This window comes from Pezoporus wallicus, unplaced genomic scaffold (assembly GCF_028554395.1).
Source record: "Pezoporus wallicus isolate ANWC-B61680 ecotype Strahan unplaced genomic scaffold, APGP_CSIRO_Pwel_v1 contig_14333, whole genome shotgun sequence".
Classification (NCBI taxonomy): domain Eukaryota; kingdom Metazoa; phylum Chordata; class Aves; order Psittaciformes; family Psittacidae; genus Pezoporus; species Pezoporus wallicus.
In genome coordinates this window covers 1-17,176 of record NW_026635484.1, presented here as the reverse complement: position 1 = coordinate 17,176, position 17,176 = coordinate 1, and the positions used below count along the sequence as shown (strand labels likewise).

The window sequence follows — 17,176 nt, the reverse complement described above, 5'->3', positions numbered from 1 at the left end:
ATGGGGGGTGTCAGTGGGGGGGTGTGGGGCACATGGGGGGTGTCAGTGGGGGGGTGTGGGGCACATGGGGGGTGTCAGTGGGGGGGTGTGGGGCAGATGGGGGGTGTCAGTGTGGGGCAGATGGGGGGTGTCAGTGGGGGGGTGTCAGTGGGGGGGGGTGTGGGGCAGATGGGGGGTGTCAGTGGGGGGCAGATGGGGGGTGTCAGTGGGGGGGTGTGGGGCACATGGGGGGTGCCGGCGGCGCTGACCCTGCCGATGCGCCGATGGTCCCTCAGCGCCGCCTCCTCCTGCGCCCGCTCCCACCGGGCCAGCTCCAGGCCGCTGGGGAAGGCGACGGCGGCGACGCGCTGGAGGGAGCCGGAGCCCAGCCCCTGCCACAGCGCAGCGGAGCTCTGGGGGGGGAGAGAGAGGGGGTGACCCATGGAGTCCTGCCCCATAGCCCTGCCCCATAGCCATGCCCCATAGCACTGCAACATAGCCTGTCCCATAGCACTGCCCCATAGCCCTGCCCCATAGCACTGCCCCACAGCCTGCCCCATAGCACTGCCCCATAGACTGTCCCATAGCACTGCCCCATAGCACTGCCCCATAGCCCTGCACCATAGCACTACCCCATAGCCATGCCCCATAGCCCTGCCCCATAGCACTGCCCCATAGCCTGCCCCATATCACTGCCCCATAGCCTGTCCCATAGCACTGCCCCATAGCCCACTCCGTAGCCCTGCCCCATAGCACTGCCCCATAGCCATGCCCCATAGCCCTGCCCCATAGCACTGCCCCATAGCACTGCCCCATAGCCCTGCCCCATAGCCCACTCCATAGCCCTGCCCCATAGCCCTGCCTCATAGCCCTGCCTCATAACCCTGCCCCATAGCCCACTCCATAGCCCTGCCCCATAGCCCGCCCCATAGCCTGCCCCATAGTACTGCCCCGTAGCCTGCCGCATAGCCCTGCCCCATAGCCTTACCCCGTAGCCTGCCCCAGAGTACCACCCCATAGCCCTGGTCCACAGCCCGACCCCATAGCCCCAACCCACAGCCCTGCCCCATAGCCTGCCCCACACCGACCGTACCGAGAGGACGCGCAGGGCCCCGATGAGCCCCGTGTGCCGCAGGAGGGGCCCGCGGCAGAGCTGGAGCTGGGGCCCGCACCTGAGGGGGAGCAGAGGCTGGGAGGGGGGCACAGGCAGGGCCCCCCCAGCCCCACAGACCCCGCGCTCACCTGTAGAGAGTGGCCAATGGGGCCGGCACCGCCTCGAGCTGCTGCAGCTGGAACCGGTTGTGCTGGGGGGGGACAGGGGGTGACACCGGTACCACTGACACCGGTACCACTGACACCAGTACCATGGATACCAGGTACCATTGACACCGGTACCATGGACACCGGTACCACTGACACCGGTACCACTGACACCGGTACCATTGACACCGGTACCACTGACACCGGTACCATTGACACCGGTACCATTGACACCGGTACCATTGACACCGGTACCACTGACACCGGTACCATTGACACTGACACCGGTACCATTGACACCGGTACCATTGACACTGGTACCACTGACACCGGTACCATGGACACCGGTACCACTGACACCGGTACCACTGACACCAGTACCATTGACACCAGGTACCATTGACACCAGTACCATTGACACCGGTACCATTGACACCGGTACCATGGACACCGGTACCATTGACACCGGTACCACTGACACCGGTACCATTGACACCGGTACCACTGACACCAGGTACCATTGACACCAGTACCATTGACACCGGTACCATTGACACCGGTACCATGGACACCGGTACCACTGACACCGGTACCACTGACACCGGTACCACTGACACCGGTACCATTGACACCGGTACCACTGACACCAGTACCATTGACACCGGTACCACTGACACCGGTACCATTGACACCAGGTACCATTGACACCAGGTACCATTGACACCAGGTACCACTGACACCAGTACCATTGACACCGGTACCATTGACACCGGTACCATTGACACCGGTACCATTGACACCAGGTACCACTGACACCGTTCCTCACCTCCAGCAGCTCCCGGAGCCGTTCCCTCGGTGCCTCCAAGCGCTCGAAGCGGTGCCCGGCGCGGGCGAAGGCGGCGCAAGCCCCTTCCAGCGCCTGCAGGTCCCCACGCGGCACCGTCCTGGGCGGGGGGGGGGACACGGACACACGTTGGGATGTGTGGGGCAGCCCCATAGCGGGCTATGGGGGGGTATGGGGGGGGGTCCCCCCCTCGTACCGGTCGCCCATGTGCACGTCGCAGTGGAAGCCGTCCTCGGTGGCGCTGGCGCGGCAGAATGTGGCCCCATAGAACTGCTCCAGCACGGCCCCCAGCACGAAGGCTCCCGAGCGCCAGAAGGCCTGGGGGCAAGGGGGGGGGGAATGGGGGCTATGGGGCACAACTGGGGGGTGTGGGGCATAGGGGATGTGGGGCACAAGGGATGTGGGGCAGAAAGGGGGAATGTGGAGCATAAAGGACAGTGTGGGGCACAAGGGGGATGTAGGGAACAGGGGGGATGTGGGGCACAAGTGGGATGTGGGGCACAAGGGGGCTGTGGGGCACAGGGGGGAGGATGTGGGGCACAGGGGGGATGTGGGGCACAGCAGAGGATGTGGGTCACAATGGGGGGATGTGGGGCACAAGGGGGATGTGGTGCTCAAGGGATGTGGGGCACAAGGGATGTGGGGCACAAGGGGAATGTGGTGCTCAAGGGATGTGGGGCACAACGAGGATGTGGGGCACAAGGGGAACGTGGTGCTCAAGGGATGTGGGGCACAATGGGGCCGCTATGGGGCAGGAGCAGCCCCCCCACCTCTCGCCCCTCTGCCGAGCTGAAGTCCAGCAGCTCCAGGTCGCTGTCGCCCTCCAGCGGCTGCTCCAGGTCCTGCAGGGCCCCGTTCACGCGGGCCACGAGCGCCGCCTCCGCCGCCCTGCGGGACACGGGTACACGTGGGGGAGCTGTGGGGCGCTCTGGGATTTCAATGGGTCCCTATGGGTCTCTATGGGTCCCTATGGGGTTTCTATGGGTCCCTATGGGGTTTCTATGGGTCCCTATGGGGGTTCTATGGGGCTCTAAGGGATGTATATGGGTCTCGATGAGGTCTCTGTGGGGTCACTATGGTGTCTCTGTGGGGTTTCTATGGGTCTCTATGGATTCCTATAGGGTCTCTATGGGCTCTCTGTGGGTCTCTGTGGGTCACTATGGGGGCCCCGTGGGGCTCTATGGGGTCTCTATGGGTTCCTATGGGTCTCCATGGGTGTCTCTGGGGTCTCTATGGGGTGTCTGTGGGTCTCTATGGAGTCCCTATGGGTCCCTATGGAGTCCCTATGGGTCCCTATAGGTCTTTATGGGTCCCTATGGTTGTCTCTGGGGTCTCTATGGGTCCCTATAGGTTTTGTATGGGCCTCTATGGGTATCTATGGAGCTCTATGGGTCTCTATAAGGTCTCTATGGGGTCTCTATAGGTCCCTATGGGTCTCTATAGGTCCCTATGGGTCCCTATGGGTCTCTATAAGGTCTCTATGGGGTCTCTATAGGTCCCTATGGGTCTCTATAGGTCCCTATGGGTCTCTATAAGGTATCTATGGGTCTCTATAGGTCCCTATGAGTCTCTATGGGTCCCTATGGGTCTCTATGGGTCCCCACCCCAGCTCCGCCGCCACCATGTAGGGCGTGGTCTGCAGGGCCCGGCCGGGCAGGAGGCGGCCCCCGGGCAGCGCGATGCGGATGGGGGCGCCGGGGGCGGGGCTTCCGGTGCTCCCGGTCCCTCTTCCGGTGCTCCCGGTCCCGCTTCCGGTGCTCCCGGTCCCGTTTCCGGTGCTCCCGGTCCCGTTTCCGGTGCTCCCGGTCCCTCTTCCGGTGCTCCCGGTCCCGCTTCCGGTGCTCCCGGTCCCGCTTCCGGTGCTCCCGGTCCCGTTTCCGGTGCTCCCGTTTCCGGTGCTCCCGGTCCCGTTTCCGGTGCTCCCGGTCCCGTCGTTCCGATAACGGAATACTGGGATAACGGATAATGGAATACTGGGATAACGGGATAACAGAATACTGGCATAACGGGATACTGGGATAACGGCATAACGGAATACTAGGATAACAGGATAATGGGATAACGGAATAATGGGATAACGGGATAATGGGATAACGGGATAACAGAATACTGGGATAACGGGTTAACGGAATACTGGGATAACGGGATAATGGGTTAATGGGATAACAGAATACTGGGATAACGGAATACTAGGCTAACGGGATAACGGAATACTAGGATAACGGGATAATGGGTTAACAGGATAACGGGATACTGGGATAATGGGATACTAGGCTAACGGGATAACGGGATAATGGGATAACGGGATACTGGGATAACGGGATAATGGGATAAAGGGATACTGGGATAACCGGACACCCCCCCCCCCCCGTGCAACCCGGAGCGAAAGAAAAGGAGCCGCCACCTCCTGGTGTTTTGGAGTCTTTATGTGGATATTGAACCCTACACCTTGATCAACCGCAACGATGGATTCTAGCAACTAAAAACCAACCCCCCAAAAAAGAAAATCAAGTAAAATCCCAACTTCATATAAAAGCCGCCGTTTTTTGAGGGGGGGGGGGGACGGGAGGGGGGGTGGGGCCCTGGCAGGCTCCATCCGCGCGCTTCCAGAGGGTGATTCCCAAGGGATTCGTGTTCAGAGCCCCAAATATGGGGGGGGGACCAACGGTGTCGGGGGCTGTTTGTGCCATTGGGGGGGGGGCTGAACTGGGGGAGCTCAGCACCATAAAGGGAAGGGTTTGGGGCCTTCGTCCCCCCAACCCCAGCAATGTTGGACCCTTCCTCTTCTTTTTTATCGTTTTTCCCCCTTTTTTTTGCATTCATTTTAATGTTTTTCAGTGCTTTGGGATGGGGGGCAGGAAAAGGCTTTTCCTGGGCGCTGGTTCTGCACCAAACGGGGGGAGGTGGAGCAAAAAACGAAGGGAAATTGGAAAGAAAAAAGCGTAAAATTAGAGAATATTTAATTTAGAGAATTTTTTTTTTGGGGGGGGGGAGGGGAGGGGCAAGGAAGAAAAAAAAAAGGGGGAAAAAGTGGAAAACAGAAGGAAAAATCCCAAGGGGGAAGCGCTGCTCTAGAGGCGCGTGGGGGGGGGGCGGGTTAGGGTTGGGGGGGGGGGTGATGTCTGCGCTCAGGGCGGCTGCTTCAGTACCGGGGGGGGAAAAAGGGGCGTTTGGGGGTGAAGAAGGGGGCCCCCCCCCTGCCAAAGGGGGGTCGTGGCCGTTTCAGGCTATGGAAGGGGTCTCTGCTCCCAAAGGGCTCCCTGGGCCTGAACTCGGTGCGGGGGTTCCTGAGCAGCACCCCCCCGCGCCCCCCAGTGCTTGGGGGGGGGCCCAAAGGCCTCGGTGCTGCTGCTGCCGCTGCTCCCCCCCCAGCCAAGGGATCCCTGGACAGGGGGGTCATGGCCACGGCTTCCCGAGCGCGGGATAAAGGAGCCGGGCCCAGATCCCGGCTTTGGGGCTGCGCTTCCCGGGATGCGGCGTGGCCGGAGAAATGCTCCTTGAGTGTCCCAGGGTGGAGGGAGCCGTGCTCCAGAGCCGGGGGGGGCGGCGGGGGGGGAGGCGGCGGCGGCGCTGGGAAGGGGCCGGCGGCTCCGTGCTCCCCCGCTGCCGGAGGTTGGGATGGGAAGGGGATGTTGGGATGCTCGCCGGGAACGGGCGGCGGAGGGGGAGCGGGGAAAGGGACGCCGGGATGGTCGATGGCGGCGGGGGGGGGCAGCGCGAGCGGAGCCGAGGCTTCCTTGGCGAAGGGGTTGCTGTGATCCACGGCCGGCAGGCGATCCCTTGGGAATAAGGCGCCGTGGTCCTTGGGGGGGGGGCCTGGATCCCGCGGGAAGGGAGTCCCGTGCTCCATGGCAGGCGGTGGCGGCGGTGCCGCCGCCAAGTGATGCTCGAAGGGCGCGGTGAAGCTGTTGCTCCGGAAGTTGTTGACGCTCTCCGGGAACGGCGGCGGTGGCGGAGCCGCCACGTGCTCCTTGTAGGGAGTTGGGAATGCCGCCGCCATGGCGGGATGCTCCGAGGGGCCGTTGCTGAAGGCGCCGCCAGCACCGGCGCCGAGCTCGAACCAACCCCTGCTCCCTTCCCGCCCGTGGCCTCTGCTCCCTTTGCCCAAGCCCCGGATGGATTCCACCGTCTGGATGGGTTCTCCCGGCATTCCGCGGTTGGAAGCGTTGTGGTAGCCCAAGGTTTCGATGGGAGCCCCTTTCTCCTCGCCGCCGTCGGGTAAGTCCAAGCAGGAGGAGGAGGAGGACGAGGAGGAGACGCGCGTCTCGATGCGGAAGTGCTCCTCCTGCCCTTTTCCTTTGGGATCGCCGGCCTCGGATTTGGGAACGGCAGCAAAATGCTTCTCTTCCGAGGGTTTGCGCGAAGCGTTTTTGAGCATGGTCTTGAATTCCATGGTGGACGTGGTGGAGATGGGAGAAGCCAAAGGTTTCTCCACGTTGGGAAGGGACGCTTGGGAAGAGAACAGGGAACGGAGGGGAAGGGAGTGGGGAGAGTCCGGGAACGGCTTGGGAGCGAGGCCGGGATGCGCCACGGCCTTGGGCAGGGCGTTGTGGTTGGAGTCGGCGGCGAAGAAGGCGTCGTTCTTCCCGGGGGAATGGGATCCATCCGAGGTGGAATCGTTGCCCCGGAGGCCATAGCTCCCATAGAGCCCCGGGGATGCAGCCAAGGGGTCGCAGGGCTCGCTCTGCTCCAGGATGGATCTCATGGATGGAGGGAACGGGGCCTTCATCCCGAAGTCCTGCACCCTCTGCGCGTAGGCGGGCAGGAGCGGCTGGAATTCCGCGCCTTCGGAAAGCTTCCTGGATTTCAGGATGGATTTGGTGGGTTTCTTCTCCAGGTTGAGCATGGCGGCCGGCGGCGGCCCCGCGTACTCGAAGTCGCGGTAATCCTCATCCTCGTGGAAAGGGGCGTCGGGATAGAACTTCTCCTGGGAGGATTCCAGCAAGGAGGAAGGCAGCTCCAGGCTGTCGGCAGGCTGCTTGTAGAGCCTGCCGGGAGATTCCCTGCCCATCCCAAAGGGCCGGTAGGAATGCACGGCGCTGGGAAGCTCTTGGGAATAGCCCTCGTCCCGGCTCTGCAGCGGGGACCGCGTGCTGCTGGGAGTGGAAGAGCCCGGGCTCATGATCTTGGACAGCAAGGAGATGGTATCCACGGTGCTGGCAGCGGGTTTATCCATCATCTCATCCTGGGTAGGGGTCCCGCTCCGCTCATCCCGCACCGGCGTCCCGTCCACGTTATCCATGGAAGCGCTGGTGGGAGCCCGTTGGAAGTCGGGCGCGTGGCTTTCCGGCGCCGTGCCGGCCCCTAAGCTGCTGAGGATGGGGATGTTCAAGTTGAGGCCGCTGAAGCCCGGGTTTCCCTTCAGGAAGTTGTGGATCTTCATCTCCAGGCTGGGAGAAGGCGGCTCCGCTTCCAGCTTGGCTTTGGGAAGCTCGGAGCCTTGAGCCAGAGGGGTTTCTGCGGGCAACAGGGATGAGGGGCTCGGGGGGTGGGAGCTGGGAAAGGCCAAGGAATTGCTTGGAGGCTTAAAAGAAGGGATGCCCGGGGGGGGTCCAATGGGGGCTTTGTTAACAGGGGCGGAGGAGACCTCGGCACTGGAGGAGTTGGGAGAATACCCGAAGCCTTTGGATAGGAAGGACTGGGAGCTGGGAGGAGGAACATTCCTGCCCTTCCCGCTGGGAATGCTGGCGCCGGCGGGAGAGGCGGCGGTGCTCTGGGAAGAGGCTTCGCTGGCTTGAACGGAGCTTCCAGCCACGCTCTGGAGCAGGGAGGATAAACCTGGGAAGAGCAGAACCCGGGAGGGGGGGTGAGGCCCAAATCCCACCTCCACGGGAGGAACTTCCCGATCCCGAGCCCTGGAAGTGGCTTTGCCCATGGGGGATGTGGGAGTCTCCATCCCAACGGCACCGCGCCGCCTCGGTCGCCATGGTCCCTGTTGCAGAGGGCGAGCGCAAAGCCCTGCAGGGTTCTGCATGGCACCGGGGTCATGGCACATGGATGGAGCCATCCAGGAATCAGGGAATGCTTTGGGATGAAGGGACCGTAAAGCTCATCCGGTTCCAGTGGCACCTTCAGCCTAAGACCCCACCTCCGGCAGCTTAAAGCCATCCCCGCGTGCGCTACGGGAGAAGGCAGTGGGATTCACCGAGGGCTTTCTATATCCCAATTTAAGGAATTCTCCCCTCTGTATCCTGGATAAAGGCTGCCATTCCCACCCCCTCCATCCCCGCTCCGGTACCTTGCAAAGCCGGCGCCGTCTGGGGCTGCGTTTTGGACAGAGCGGACAGAATGCTTTCCGGAGTGATTTCCACTTTGGAGAGGATGTTGGCCAAGGGATTGGGAGGAGCAGAGGGGGGAGCCAGGGCGGGAGGCTTCAGCCCACTGCTGAGAGCTGTGGGGCTCGTGGGGGTGCCCGGAGAAGGCCTGGAAGCCGGGCTCACACCTAGGACAGAAGGGACACCGCGCTCAGCACCATCGCTTTGGGCCCCAGAGGATGCCCCTTAGCCCCAAAGGATGCTCCTTAGCCCCAAAGGATGCTCTTTAGCTCCAGAGGATGCTCCTTAGCCCCAAAGGATGCTCTTTAGCCCCAAAGGATGCTCTTTAGCTCCAGAGGATGCTCCTTAGCCCCAAAGGATGCTCCTTAGCCCCAGAGGATGCTCTTTAGAGGATGCTCTTTAGCCCCAAAGGATCTTTAGCCCCAAAGGATGCTCTTTAGCCCCAAAGGATGCTCCTTAGCCCCAAAGGATGCTCTTTAGCCCCAAAGGATGCTCTTTAGCCCCAAAGGATGCTCTTTAGCCCCAAAGGATGCTCCTTAGCCCCAAAGGATGCTCCTTAGCCCCAAAGGATGCTCTTTAGCCCCAAAGGATGCTCTTTAGCCCCAGAGGATGCTCTTTAGCCCCAAAGGATGCTCTTTAGCCCCAAAGGATGCTCTTTAGCTCCAGAGGATGCTCCTTAGCCCCAAAGGATGCTCTTTAGCCCCAAAGGATGCTCTTTAGCCCCAGAGGATGCTCCTTAGCCCCAGAGGATGCTCCTTAGCCCCAGAGGATGCTCTTTAGCCCCAAAGAATGTTCTTTAGCCCCAAAGGATGCTCTTTAGCCCCAAAGGATGCTCTCTAGCCCCAGAGGATGCTCTTTAGCTCCAGAGGATGCTCTTCAGCCCCAGAGGATGCTCCTTAGCCCCAGAGGATGCTCCTTAGCCCCAGAGGATGCTCTTTAGCACCAGAGGATGCTCTTTAGCCCCAAAGGATGCTCTTTAGCCCCAGAGGATGCTCCTTAGCCCCAGAGGATGCTCTTTAGCCCCAAAGGATGCTCTTTAGCCCCAGAGGATGCTCCTTAGCCCCAGAGGATGCTCCTTAGCCCCAGAGGATGCTCTTTAGCCCCAGAGGATGCTCTTTAGCCCCAGAGGATGCTCCTTAGCCCCAGAGGATGCTCCTTAGCCCCAAAAGATGCAAGAGCTCAGCACCCACCTGTGCTCTTCATCACCGAGGTCAAGCTGCTGAGGATGGAGCTGATCTTGGCCAGGTCCACGTTGGCCAGGTTGGGCAAGGCAAGGGCAGGGGCCGGAGGGGCGGGCGCTGCCTTCGGGGCCGGAGGGGTCGGGGGGGCCTGGGTTGGTGCCGGCACCGGCACCGGGGTTGGTGCCGTGGTGCTGGGCACGGCTTTGGGGATGCTTTCAGGCTTGGGGGGTGCTGGAGCCGTCGGCTTTTCCTTCCTCTCTTCCACTGCAAGGGGGGGAGAACAAGACCCCATCACAGAGGTGCTTGGGATACCGGGTTTTCCCATGGGATTCGGTCTAATTCATGGAATTCTGGCATGGGTTGGGGGGAAAGGGAGCCCTTCCACTAGAGCAGGATGCCCCAAGCTGGCCTTGAGCACTGCCAGGGCTGGGGCAGGCCCAGCTCCTCAGGGCACCCTGCGCTCCCAGGGAAGAACTTCCTTCTCTCCAAGCTGAATTCCCATGGGCAACACAGGATTCCCAGGAAAACACCTCAGAAAGCAGGCTGGGAGATGGGAATGGTCAGCACCAGGGTGCGGAGCAGAAGCCCAATGGCTCCCAAGCCAGCCCTCTGGGCATCCTCCCCATCCCAAAGGATGCTCCAAGGGGCAATTCCGGTTATCCCACCACCACCCACCGATGATTTTGGATGCGTCGTCCTCCACATCGGAGAGCTCCATGTCCTCCACGTCCCGGTTATCCGTCACCGGCTCCGGAGACGCCGGCTTCCGGCTCCCGAGCGCCGGCGAACGGGCGTGATCCTCCTCTCCCATGCCTTGGAATGGCGACTCGGAGCCCGTGGGAGAGGGGGCATCCATGCTGGGGGAAGGGACGGGAGACTCCTCCGGATCGGGAAGCGTCGCTTTCAACTGGTCCAGCTTCTTCTTTAGGTTGCTCACGCGGTTGGCAAAGGTTTTGTAAGCCTAAAGGAGAAGAAGGGCATGGAATGAGGAGTTATTATGGGATGTTTCCCTAAGGGGAAGCAGGGTGCAGCTTGGGAAAAGCATCGCCAGCTCTGCTTTGCCCGGGACCTGCAGGCCAAGAGCCATTAGGGAAAGGGAAGGGAAAACCTTTTCCCAGTGGCTCCATATCCCGAATCCCGCTTCCGACCGACCCTGCTGCTGGGCCTGGGTGTTCTCCCCAAGCCATCCCCAATTCCCACTTTATTCCTGTAGTCTGGATGCCGAGGGCTCTTCCCATCCTTTGGGAAGCACAACCCTGCCACAACCCCCCCCCCTCCGCCTTGGATCTTGGGAGCATCCGACCCCTGAATCCCGCTTCCCTTTGGGAAGAGGAGGGGATGCCCCCACTCACGTTGGCCACCACCTTGACTTCCTTGTACTGAGCCTCATAGAAGATCCCGGCGTTTTCCAAGGCCTCCGTGAGGGAGGGCCCGTTCTTCACTTGCTTGTCCAGGCCATTGACGAATTCCTCCAGCTTGGAACTGGCTTCCTCAAATTCCTTGGAGAACTTCTTCCCTCCCGTTTTATCTGCACAGAAGGAAAGCAGGAGGCGAGGAGCTCAGCAAGGGAAGAGCTTCCCATCCCAATCCCACTCCCTTCTTCCAGCAGGTTGAAGCCATTCCCTTTATCCCACCCCTCCATCCCTGCATCCAAAGCCTCCTTTAGGCCCTGGAGCTCCTCCATGCAGTATCCATGACATTCCAGAGCCCAACGTGAGGCAGCTGGGCTTCAATTTCCCTTTGCCCCAGCTCAAGCCTGAACGTGCTGCAGCCTATTGGTCTCATGGCTGGGTGGGGGGGGGTGTGATCCCCTTTGATGGATCCTAATCCACTTCCAACACCAAATCCCACCTGATTTAACGGGATTGGGATGCTCCAAAGACAACACAGCCCCTAAACGGCGGGGTTGAAGAGCCCCAAGGCTTCCCATTAACACAGCTCCAAGGCTCCAAGGAGAGGGGGGAGCATGCAGAGCTGGATGTCATTCCCAAAGGAATGCTGGTGCTTGCTCCATGTTATCCTCACCTTTGAGACACTTGAGGGTCTCGGTGCTGCAGACGTCGACGCGGAGGGTGGAAAGCTGCTTCTCCTTGAGCTCCATCTGCTCCTCGGAGCGCTTGTATGAGAGCAGCTCCTCGATGAGAGCCTGTGGCTGGGAAGGGGAGCGAGGGAAGCATGGAAAAGCTGGGAATGGCAGGGATGAGCCCCAGCGCTCTGCTGCTTCCCGGGGGGGGGTTCCATGGGATCATGGAATGGTTTGGGATGAAGAGAGCTTCACGCTCAGCCGGTTCCATGGCAGCAGGATGGGGCATCCAAACCTCCTCCCTTCAACCCATTCCCGTGTCCCAGCACCCTTCCAGGGAAGAGATCAGATCCCATCTCCATTCCTCTTATCCTGCTCTTCCATCCCTTATCCCAAGCCCCTCTTCCCGGTCTCCCGGAGCCCCTTCAGGCACTGGGGCTGCTCCGAGGTCTCTCCTTCAGGAGCTTTCCCTTCTCCATAGGAACACCGGTGCTTCCCAACCGAGCCCCAGGGCAATGGGATTCCACTTACCCTGAACTCAGCCACAATCTTGGACTTCAGAGCAGCTTTGGGATTGGTGGATGCTGTCGGGATAAAGACCAGGGATAAGGGAGAGCAGAAGGCACCAAGAGGCACAAGCAGCAGCTTCACATCAGCATCGAACCAGATCCCGCTCTTCCCGCTTCCAATCCCTCTCCATACACAGCCTTCAGTGCTCTCTGCCTTTTGGGAAGAGGAACCCCTACAAGAGTTGATCCAGGAGCCTCATCCAAGGAGTTGCAAGGAATCTCCTAGCACTTCCCAAGTGCCAGGCCTGAAATCCATCCTTTCCTGCCCCCCAAACCAGGAGAAGAAGCATGTTTCACCCTTCACCCATGCTGAATGCGGCACCACTGGGGTTTGGGAAGCAGCTTGGGATGTGAAGGCAAGGACTGAATGCTTCCAGACTCTTGGATCAACCTGATGTGGGCACCCAACAGAGCTTATGGGATGTTCCTCCAGCCCTTAAGGCTTTAGGATGCAAGAGACGAATAAATCAGAGCATCCTTAAGCTATGGACCTCACTCAGCCCCATGTGCTGCTCCATTGTGGATCTTCTGAGCTCCACCTCCTCTTCCCAAATCCCTGGCCTTTTCCTCCCTCTCTTCCCTTAGGATCACCAAGCACCTGTTTGCTCCTGCTTTTCCTGCTCAATCCCAGAATTCCCATGGGATCCTTACCCGGAGCTTTCTTCCATGCCTTATTGGGTTGTTTGCTGAGGGTTTCTTTCAGCTGCTTTGTTTTGAACGTGGTACCTGGAAAACAGGGCAGCATTTGCAAGCAGGCAGCAGGGAATTCCCTAGGGATAATGCTGGGGTTTGAGAGGGGGGGGGGACAGGGAAAGAGGGAAGAGGAAGTTGGATCCAATGGACATGGGATGCACCCGCATCCCCTCCGGCTCTCCCCGTGGCCCTGAAGCAAAGGGGGTTCCTCATTTGGGTACCACTGCCTCTTCCATCACCTTCCCCATCAACCCTTATCCCAACTGGTACCCAAGGAGAGCCAAGGTGCTGTGGGCCCGGCTTGGAGGAGCCCTGCTCCTTCCCATTCTGCTTCCTCCCAGCTGGAATAACTCCAGCTCCTATGGGAAGGACTCGGAGCTGCTTTAGGGATGCACATGAGGACTGTGGCTTCCCAAAGCAGAGGGGCAAAGGGGGAGGAACTCACTCAGAGCTTCCTTTAGGGCCAGGATGGTTTCCTCCGGGTACACGTTCCGGTCCTCCCAGATCTTGAAGATCCTCTCGATGGATTTGGATACGGATGGATCCCTGGAAAAGAGAGGAACGGGGTGGGTTTGCCTTACCTTGGCACTGGGATCCCTCCCAGTTCCACACTGGGAAGAGGTCGGGATTGAACTGCAGGGAGCCTCTAGGTGATGCCCTAAAGGCTCAAGCAGCGCATCCGCGTGCTTGGAATGACCCAGACACTTCCCACAGGCCTTTTTGGGGTGAAATGAGGAGGTTTTAGAGCAATAGGATCATTCCATGGCAAACACCATTGAGACAGGAGCTAATGCTCCATGCTTTCTCTATGTCCTGTCCTTTAAACACCAGGATTAAGGAACATTCCAGAGGCAAACGGAGGGCAGGAAGCAGAGGCAGGGATGGGATGGGGCTCAGCCCACTGGGATCCACACCAGTGCCCCATCTTCCCATCCCATGTTATTCCAATCATGGAACCATGGCATGGGTTGGGAAGCTTCTCCCACAGATCCCATCCCAGTCTCCCCTCTCCTCCACATGCTGCAATTAAACCCCCTTCCATGATGGAATTACCCCCCCCCTCCAAACCCCATTCCATACTGGAATTAAACCCCCCTCACCCCATTCCATGCTGGAATTAAACACCCCCCAACCCCATTCCATGCTGGAATTACACACACACACCCCCCCCCAAGTTCCATGCGGGAATTACCCCCCCCCAACCCCATTCCATGTGGGAATTACCTCCCCCCCAGCCCCATTCCATGCGGGAATTACTCCCCCCCAACCCCATTCCATGCTGGAATTACCCCTCCCCCATGCTGGAATTAACCCCCCCCAGCCCCATTCCATGCTGGAATTAAACCCCCTTCCATTCTGGAATTACCCCCCCAACCCCATTCCATGCAGGAATTACCCCCCCCAACCCCATTCCATGCGGGAATTACCCCCCCAACCCCATTCCATGCGGGAATTACCCCCCCCAACCCCATTCCACACTGAAACGGCACTGCCGTCCACTCCCCCATTTTGCAGCATTCCAAAGGGGCCCGATCCCTGTTTCGGGAATCTCCCCCCCCGTTGAGGACTCACTTGACCAAGGAGGCGGCCTCGGGCAGCACTTCGGCGAAGGCGTCGCGGAAGACGATGGCGTTCTTGCGCTTGCAGTTCTGGATGACGTCGTTGGCCAGGTAGAAGAGGTTGAGGCGGTGGGGAAAAGCGGCTGGAAGCAACGGGAATACCGAGGGCATCAAACGGGAGCAGACGGGAAGTAGCCAAGCCTTAAAAGCGGCCTCCAATGGGACACAAAGAGCTCGGGGCCGCAGGCGGCACCGTGAGGATGTGCAGCGCAAGGGGTGAAGCCAACCCAACTCAACCCAACCCAATCCAACAAAACCCAACTCAAACCAATTCAACCCAACACAACCCAACCCAATCCAACCCAACTCAATCCAACCCAACTCAACCCAATCCAACAAAACCCAACTCAAACCAATTCAACCCAACTCAACCCAATCCCATCCAGCTCAACCCAATCCAATCCAACTCAACCCACCTCAATCCAACCCAACTCAACCCAATCCAACAAAACCCAACTCAAACCAATTCAACCCAACTCAACCCAACCCAATCCAACTCAACTCAACCCAATCCAACTCAACTCAACCCAATCCAACCCAACCCAATCCAACTCAACCCAACCCAATCCAACTCAACCCAATCCAATCCAACTCAACCCAACCCAATCCAACTCAACCCAACCCAATCCAATCCAACTCAACCCAAGCCTCCTAGGAAGGGGGGGTCTGACCGCTGCCTGCAATAGGATGGAGCCAGGCTTGGATCCCATGGGATGGGGTCAAATGGGAATGGCTTCCAGCTGCCCCAAGGGGGGGTTGGATGGGGCTGAGGAGCAGTTCCTTGCCCCAAAGGGTGCTCAGGGCTCTCGATGCCATGGGGTGGGCTTGGGGGGCAGGAATGGAGGAGCTGTAAGGGGTCTGCTATGGGTGATTCCATGATTTCCCATGGGCGATTCCACAGTTTTCCATGGTTCATTCCATGATTTCCCATGCGTGATTCCATGATTTCCATGCGTGATTCCACGATTTCCATGGGTGATTCCACGATTTCCCATGGGTGATTCCACGATTTCCCATGGGTGATTCCACAGTTTTCCATGGGTGATTCCACAGTTTTCCATGGGTGATTCCACGATTTCCCATGGGTGATTCCACAGTTTCCCATGGGTGATTCCACGATTTCCCATGGGTGATTCCACGATTTCCCATGGGTGATTCCACAGTTTTCCATGGTTCATTCCATAATTTCCCATGGGTGATCCCTTGATTTCCCACAGGTGATTCCATGATTCCCCATGGGTGATTCCACAATTTCCCATGGGTGATTCCATGATTTTCCATGGTTCATTCCATGATTTCCCATAGGCGATTCCACAGTTTTCCATGGGTGATTCCATGATTTCCCAGGGGTGATTCCACGATTTCCCATGGGTGATTCCATGCTTTTCCATGGGTGATTCCAGTTTTCCATGGTTCATTCCATGATTTCCCACAGTAAATTCCATGATTTTCCATGAGTAATTCCAAGATTTCCCACATCCCATCCTTCCGACATGCATTAACGCATCCAACCGGTGCTACCGGTGCCTTGGAGAGGGCTCATCCCCACCTTCGCTCCGCATGGATCCCACGGGATCGGCTTGGGATGAAAGCACCTTAAAGCTCATCCACCTCCACAGACCCAGACCCCTTCCATAGGGCAGGATGCTCCGAGCCCCATTGAACACTGCAGGGATAGGGGCAGCCCCAGCACCGCAATTCCCAACCTCTTGCGGCTCCAGCTGGAGACGGGATGGGGCCAAAAAGCCGGGAATGGAGACGCCAGCCCCAAAGCCCCAAATCTTCTACCCAAAGAGCTCCAAACGTTGGGAATTCCAGGGGTTTCTTTGCACTTCCAAGGAGCTACAAGGTGGGAAAGGAGCCCAAAAGCAAGGAGGGAGGCAGGGAAGAGAAGCTCTGCTCCATAGGGATGGAAGGAGGAAGCGGGGGGGTACCAGGAGCTCCAGTCCAAGAGGCTGAGGATGGGTCCATGCAGGAATGGGGGCAGAGATGGGCTCAGGCTGCAGTCCCCTCTTTAAGCCCAGCGTAAAGCACCATCAATCACCAACAGGGAAACGGGGAATGCTCTCCCTCTATCCCTGCTGGAATCCCTATGGAGTTCCCTAAACCCAACTCCTTCAGGCCTATACAAACACCCCCTTTAGATCCCCCCCCCCCCCCCCCCCCCCCGTGTCCCTATGGGCCCGGCCCCCAACCCCGCCGGTGTTACCGGAGGCCCCACTCGCACTCACAGCGCCGCAACCACTTCATCCAGTGGCAGACGATGGTGCTGTGGTGCCGCTTGTTCTCCAGGCACCACGAGGACAGGCCCTGGATGGACTCCATGGTGTTGGTGACCGCCTGCAGCTTCCGATCCAGCGAGGCCTCCAAAGACGACGACGACGACGAAGAGGAGGAGGCGGCGGCCGCCGACGACGAAGAGGAGGAGGAGGAGGACGACGACGAGGCCCGCCCGCCGCCTCCGCCGCCCGCCGCCATCTTCGGGCCCTCCCGGAGCAGCGCTCGGCGGCCTCGTTACCCCCCCCCCCCCCTCCCCTCCCCTCCGCCGCCGCCGCCGCCGCCGCCTCAGCGGCTCGGGGCCTTCAGCGGCGGCCCCCGACCTGAAGCCTAACGGGCAACCGGTTCGCAACGAGAGCCTCGGGGGCCCTTAGAGCCCCGCTTGAAAAGCCCCCGGGGAAGAAGGGAACGGGGAAGGGGGGGGGGGGAAAGGAGGAGGAGGCGGCAGCGGCGGCG

The 17,176-nt window shown here is 59.7% G+C and overlaps 2 protein-coding genes across 2 annotated transcripts; both read right to left on the bottom strand.

The window, feature by feature from the left end:
• Positions 1–248: 248 nt before the first annotated feature.
• LOC130611015 (threonine--tRNA ligase, mitochondrial-like) lies at positions 249–4,111 on the bottom strand (the record flags this gene model as incomplete). The annotated part of the gene is made up of 9 exons (XM_057431288.1): positions 4,098–4,111; positions 3,833–4,033; positions 3,688–3,789; positions 2,854–2,971; positions 2,280–2,401; positions 2,066–2,183; positions 1,222–1,283; positions 1,073–1,151; positions 249–392 (listed from the first exon to the last, which is right to left on the bottom strand). Coding segments are annotated over exons 1-9 (960 nt in total), but the record flags the coding sequence as incomplete, so codon positions are not given.
• Positions 4,112–5,208: 1,097 nt separating this feature from the next.
• On the bottom strand, positions 5,209–16,921 carry RPRD2 (regulation of nuclear pre-mRNA domain containing 2). The gene is made up of 11 exons (XM_057431304.1): positions 16,675–16,921; positions 14,397–14,526; positions 13,270–13,370; positions 12,783–12,857; positions 12,094–12,146; positions 11,565–11,691; positions 10,892–11,067; positions 10,215–10,500; positions 9,549–9,803; positions 8,322–8,525; positions 5,209–7,861 (listed from the first exon to the last, which is right to left on the bottom strand). Exons 1-11 carry the CDS (start codon positions 16,919–16,921, stop codon positions 5,226–5,228), a joined length of 4,290 nt encoding a protein of 1,429 aa, XP_057287287.1. The 3' UTR covers positions 5,209–5,225.
• Positions 16,922–17,176: the final 255 nt, after the last annotated feature.

Bases quoted from the DNA above. Each gene is read 5' to 3' on its own strand.
- RPRD2 (XM_057431304.1), bottom strand. From the start codon at position 16,921: ATGGCGGCGGGCGGCGGAGGCGGCGGGCGGGCCTCGTCGTCGTCCTCC. The intron at 12,858-13,269 runs GTGAGTTCCTCC...CCTGTTTTCCAG, and splicing joins GGCCCTAAAGGAAGCTCTGA to GTACCACGTTCAAAACAAAG. The intron at 7,862-8,321 runs GTACCGGAGCGG...TGCTCTTCCCAG, and splicing joins GACGGCGCCGGCTTTGCAAG to GTTTATCCTCCCTGCTCCAG.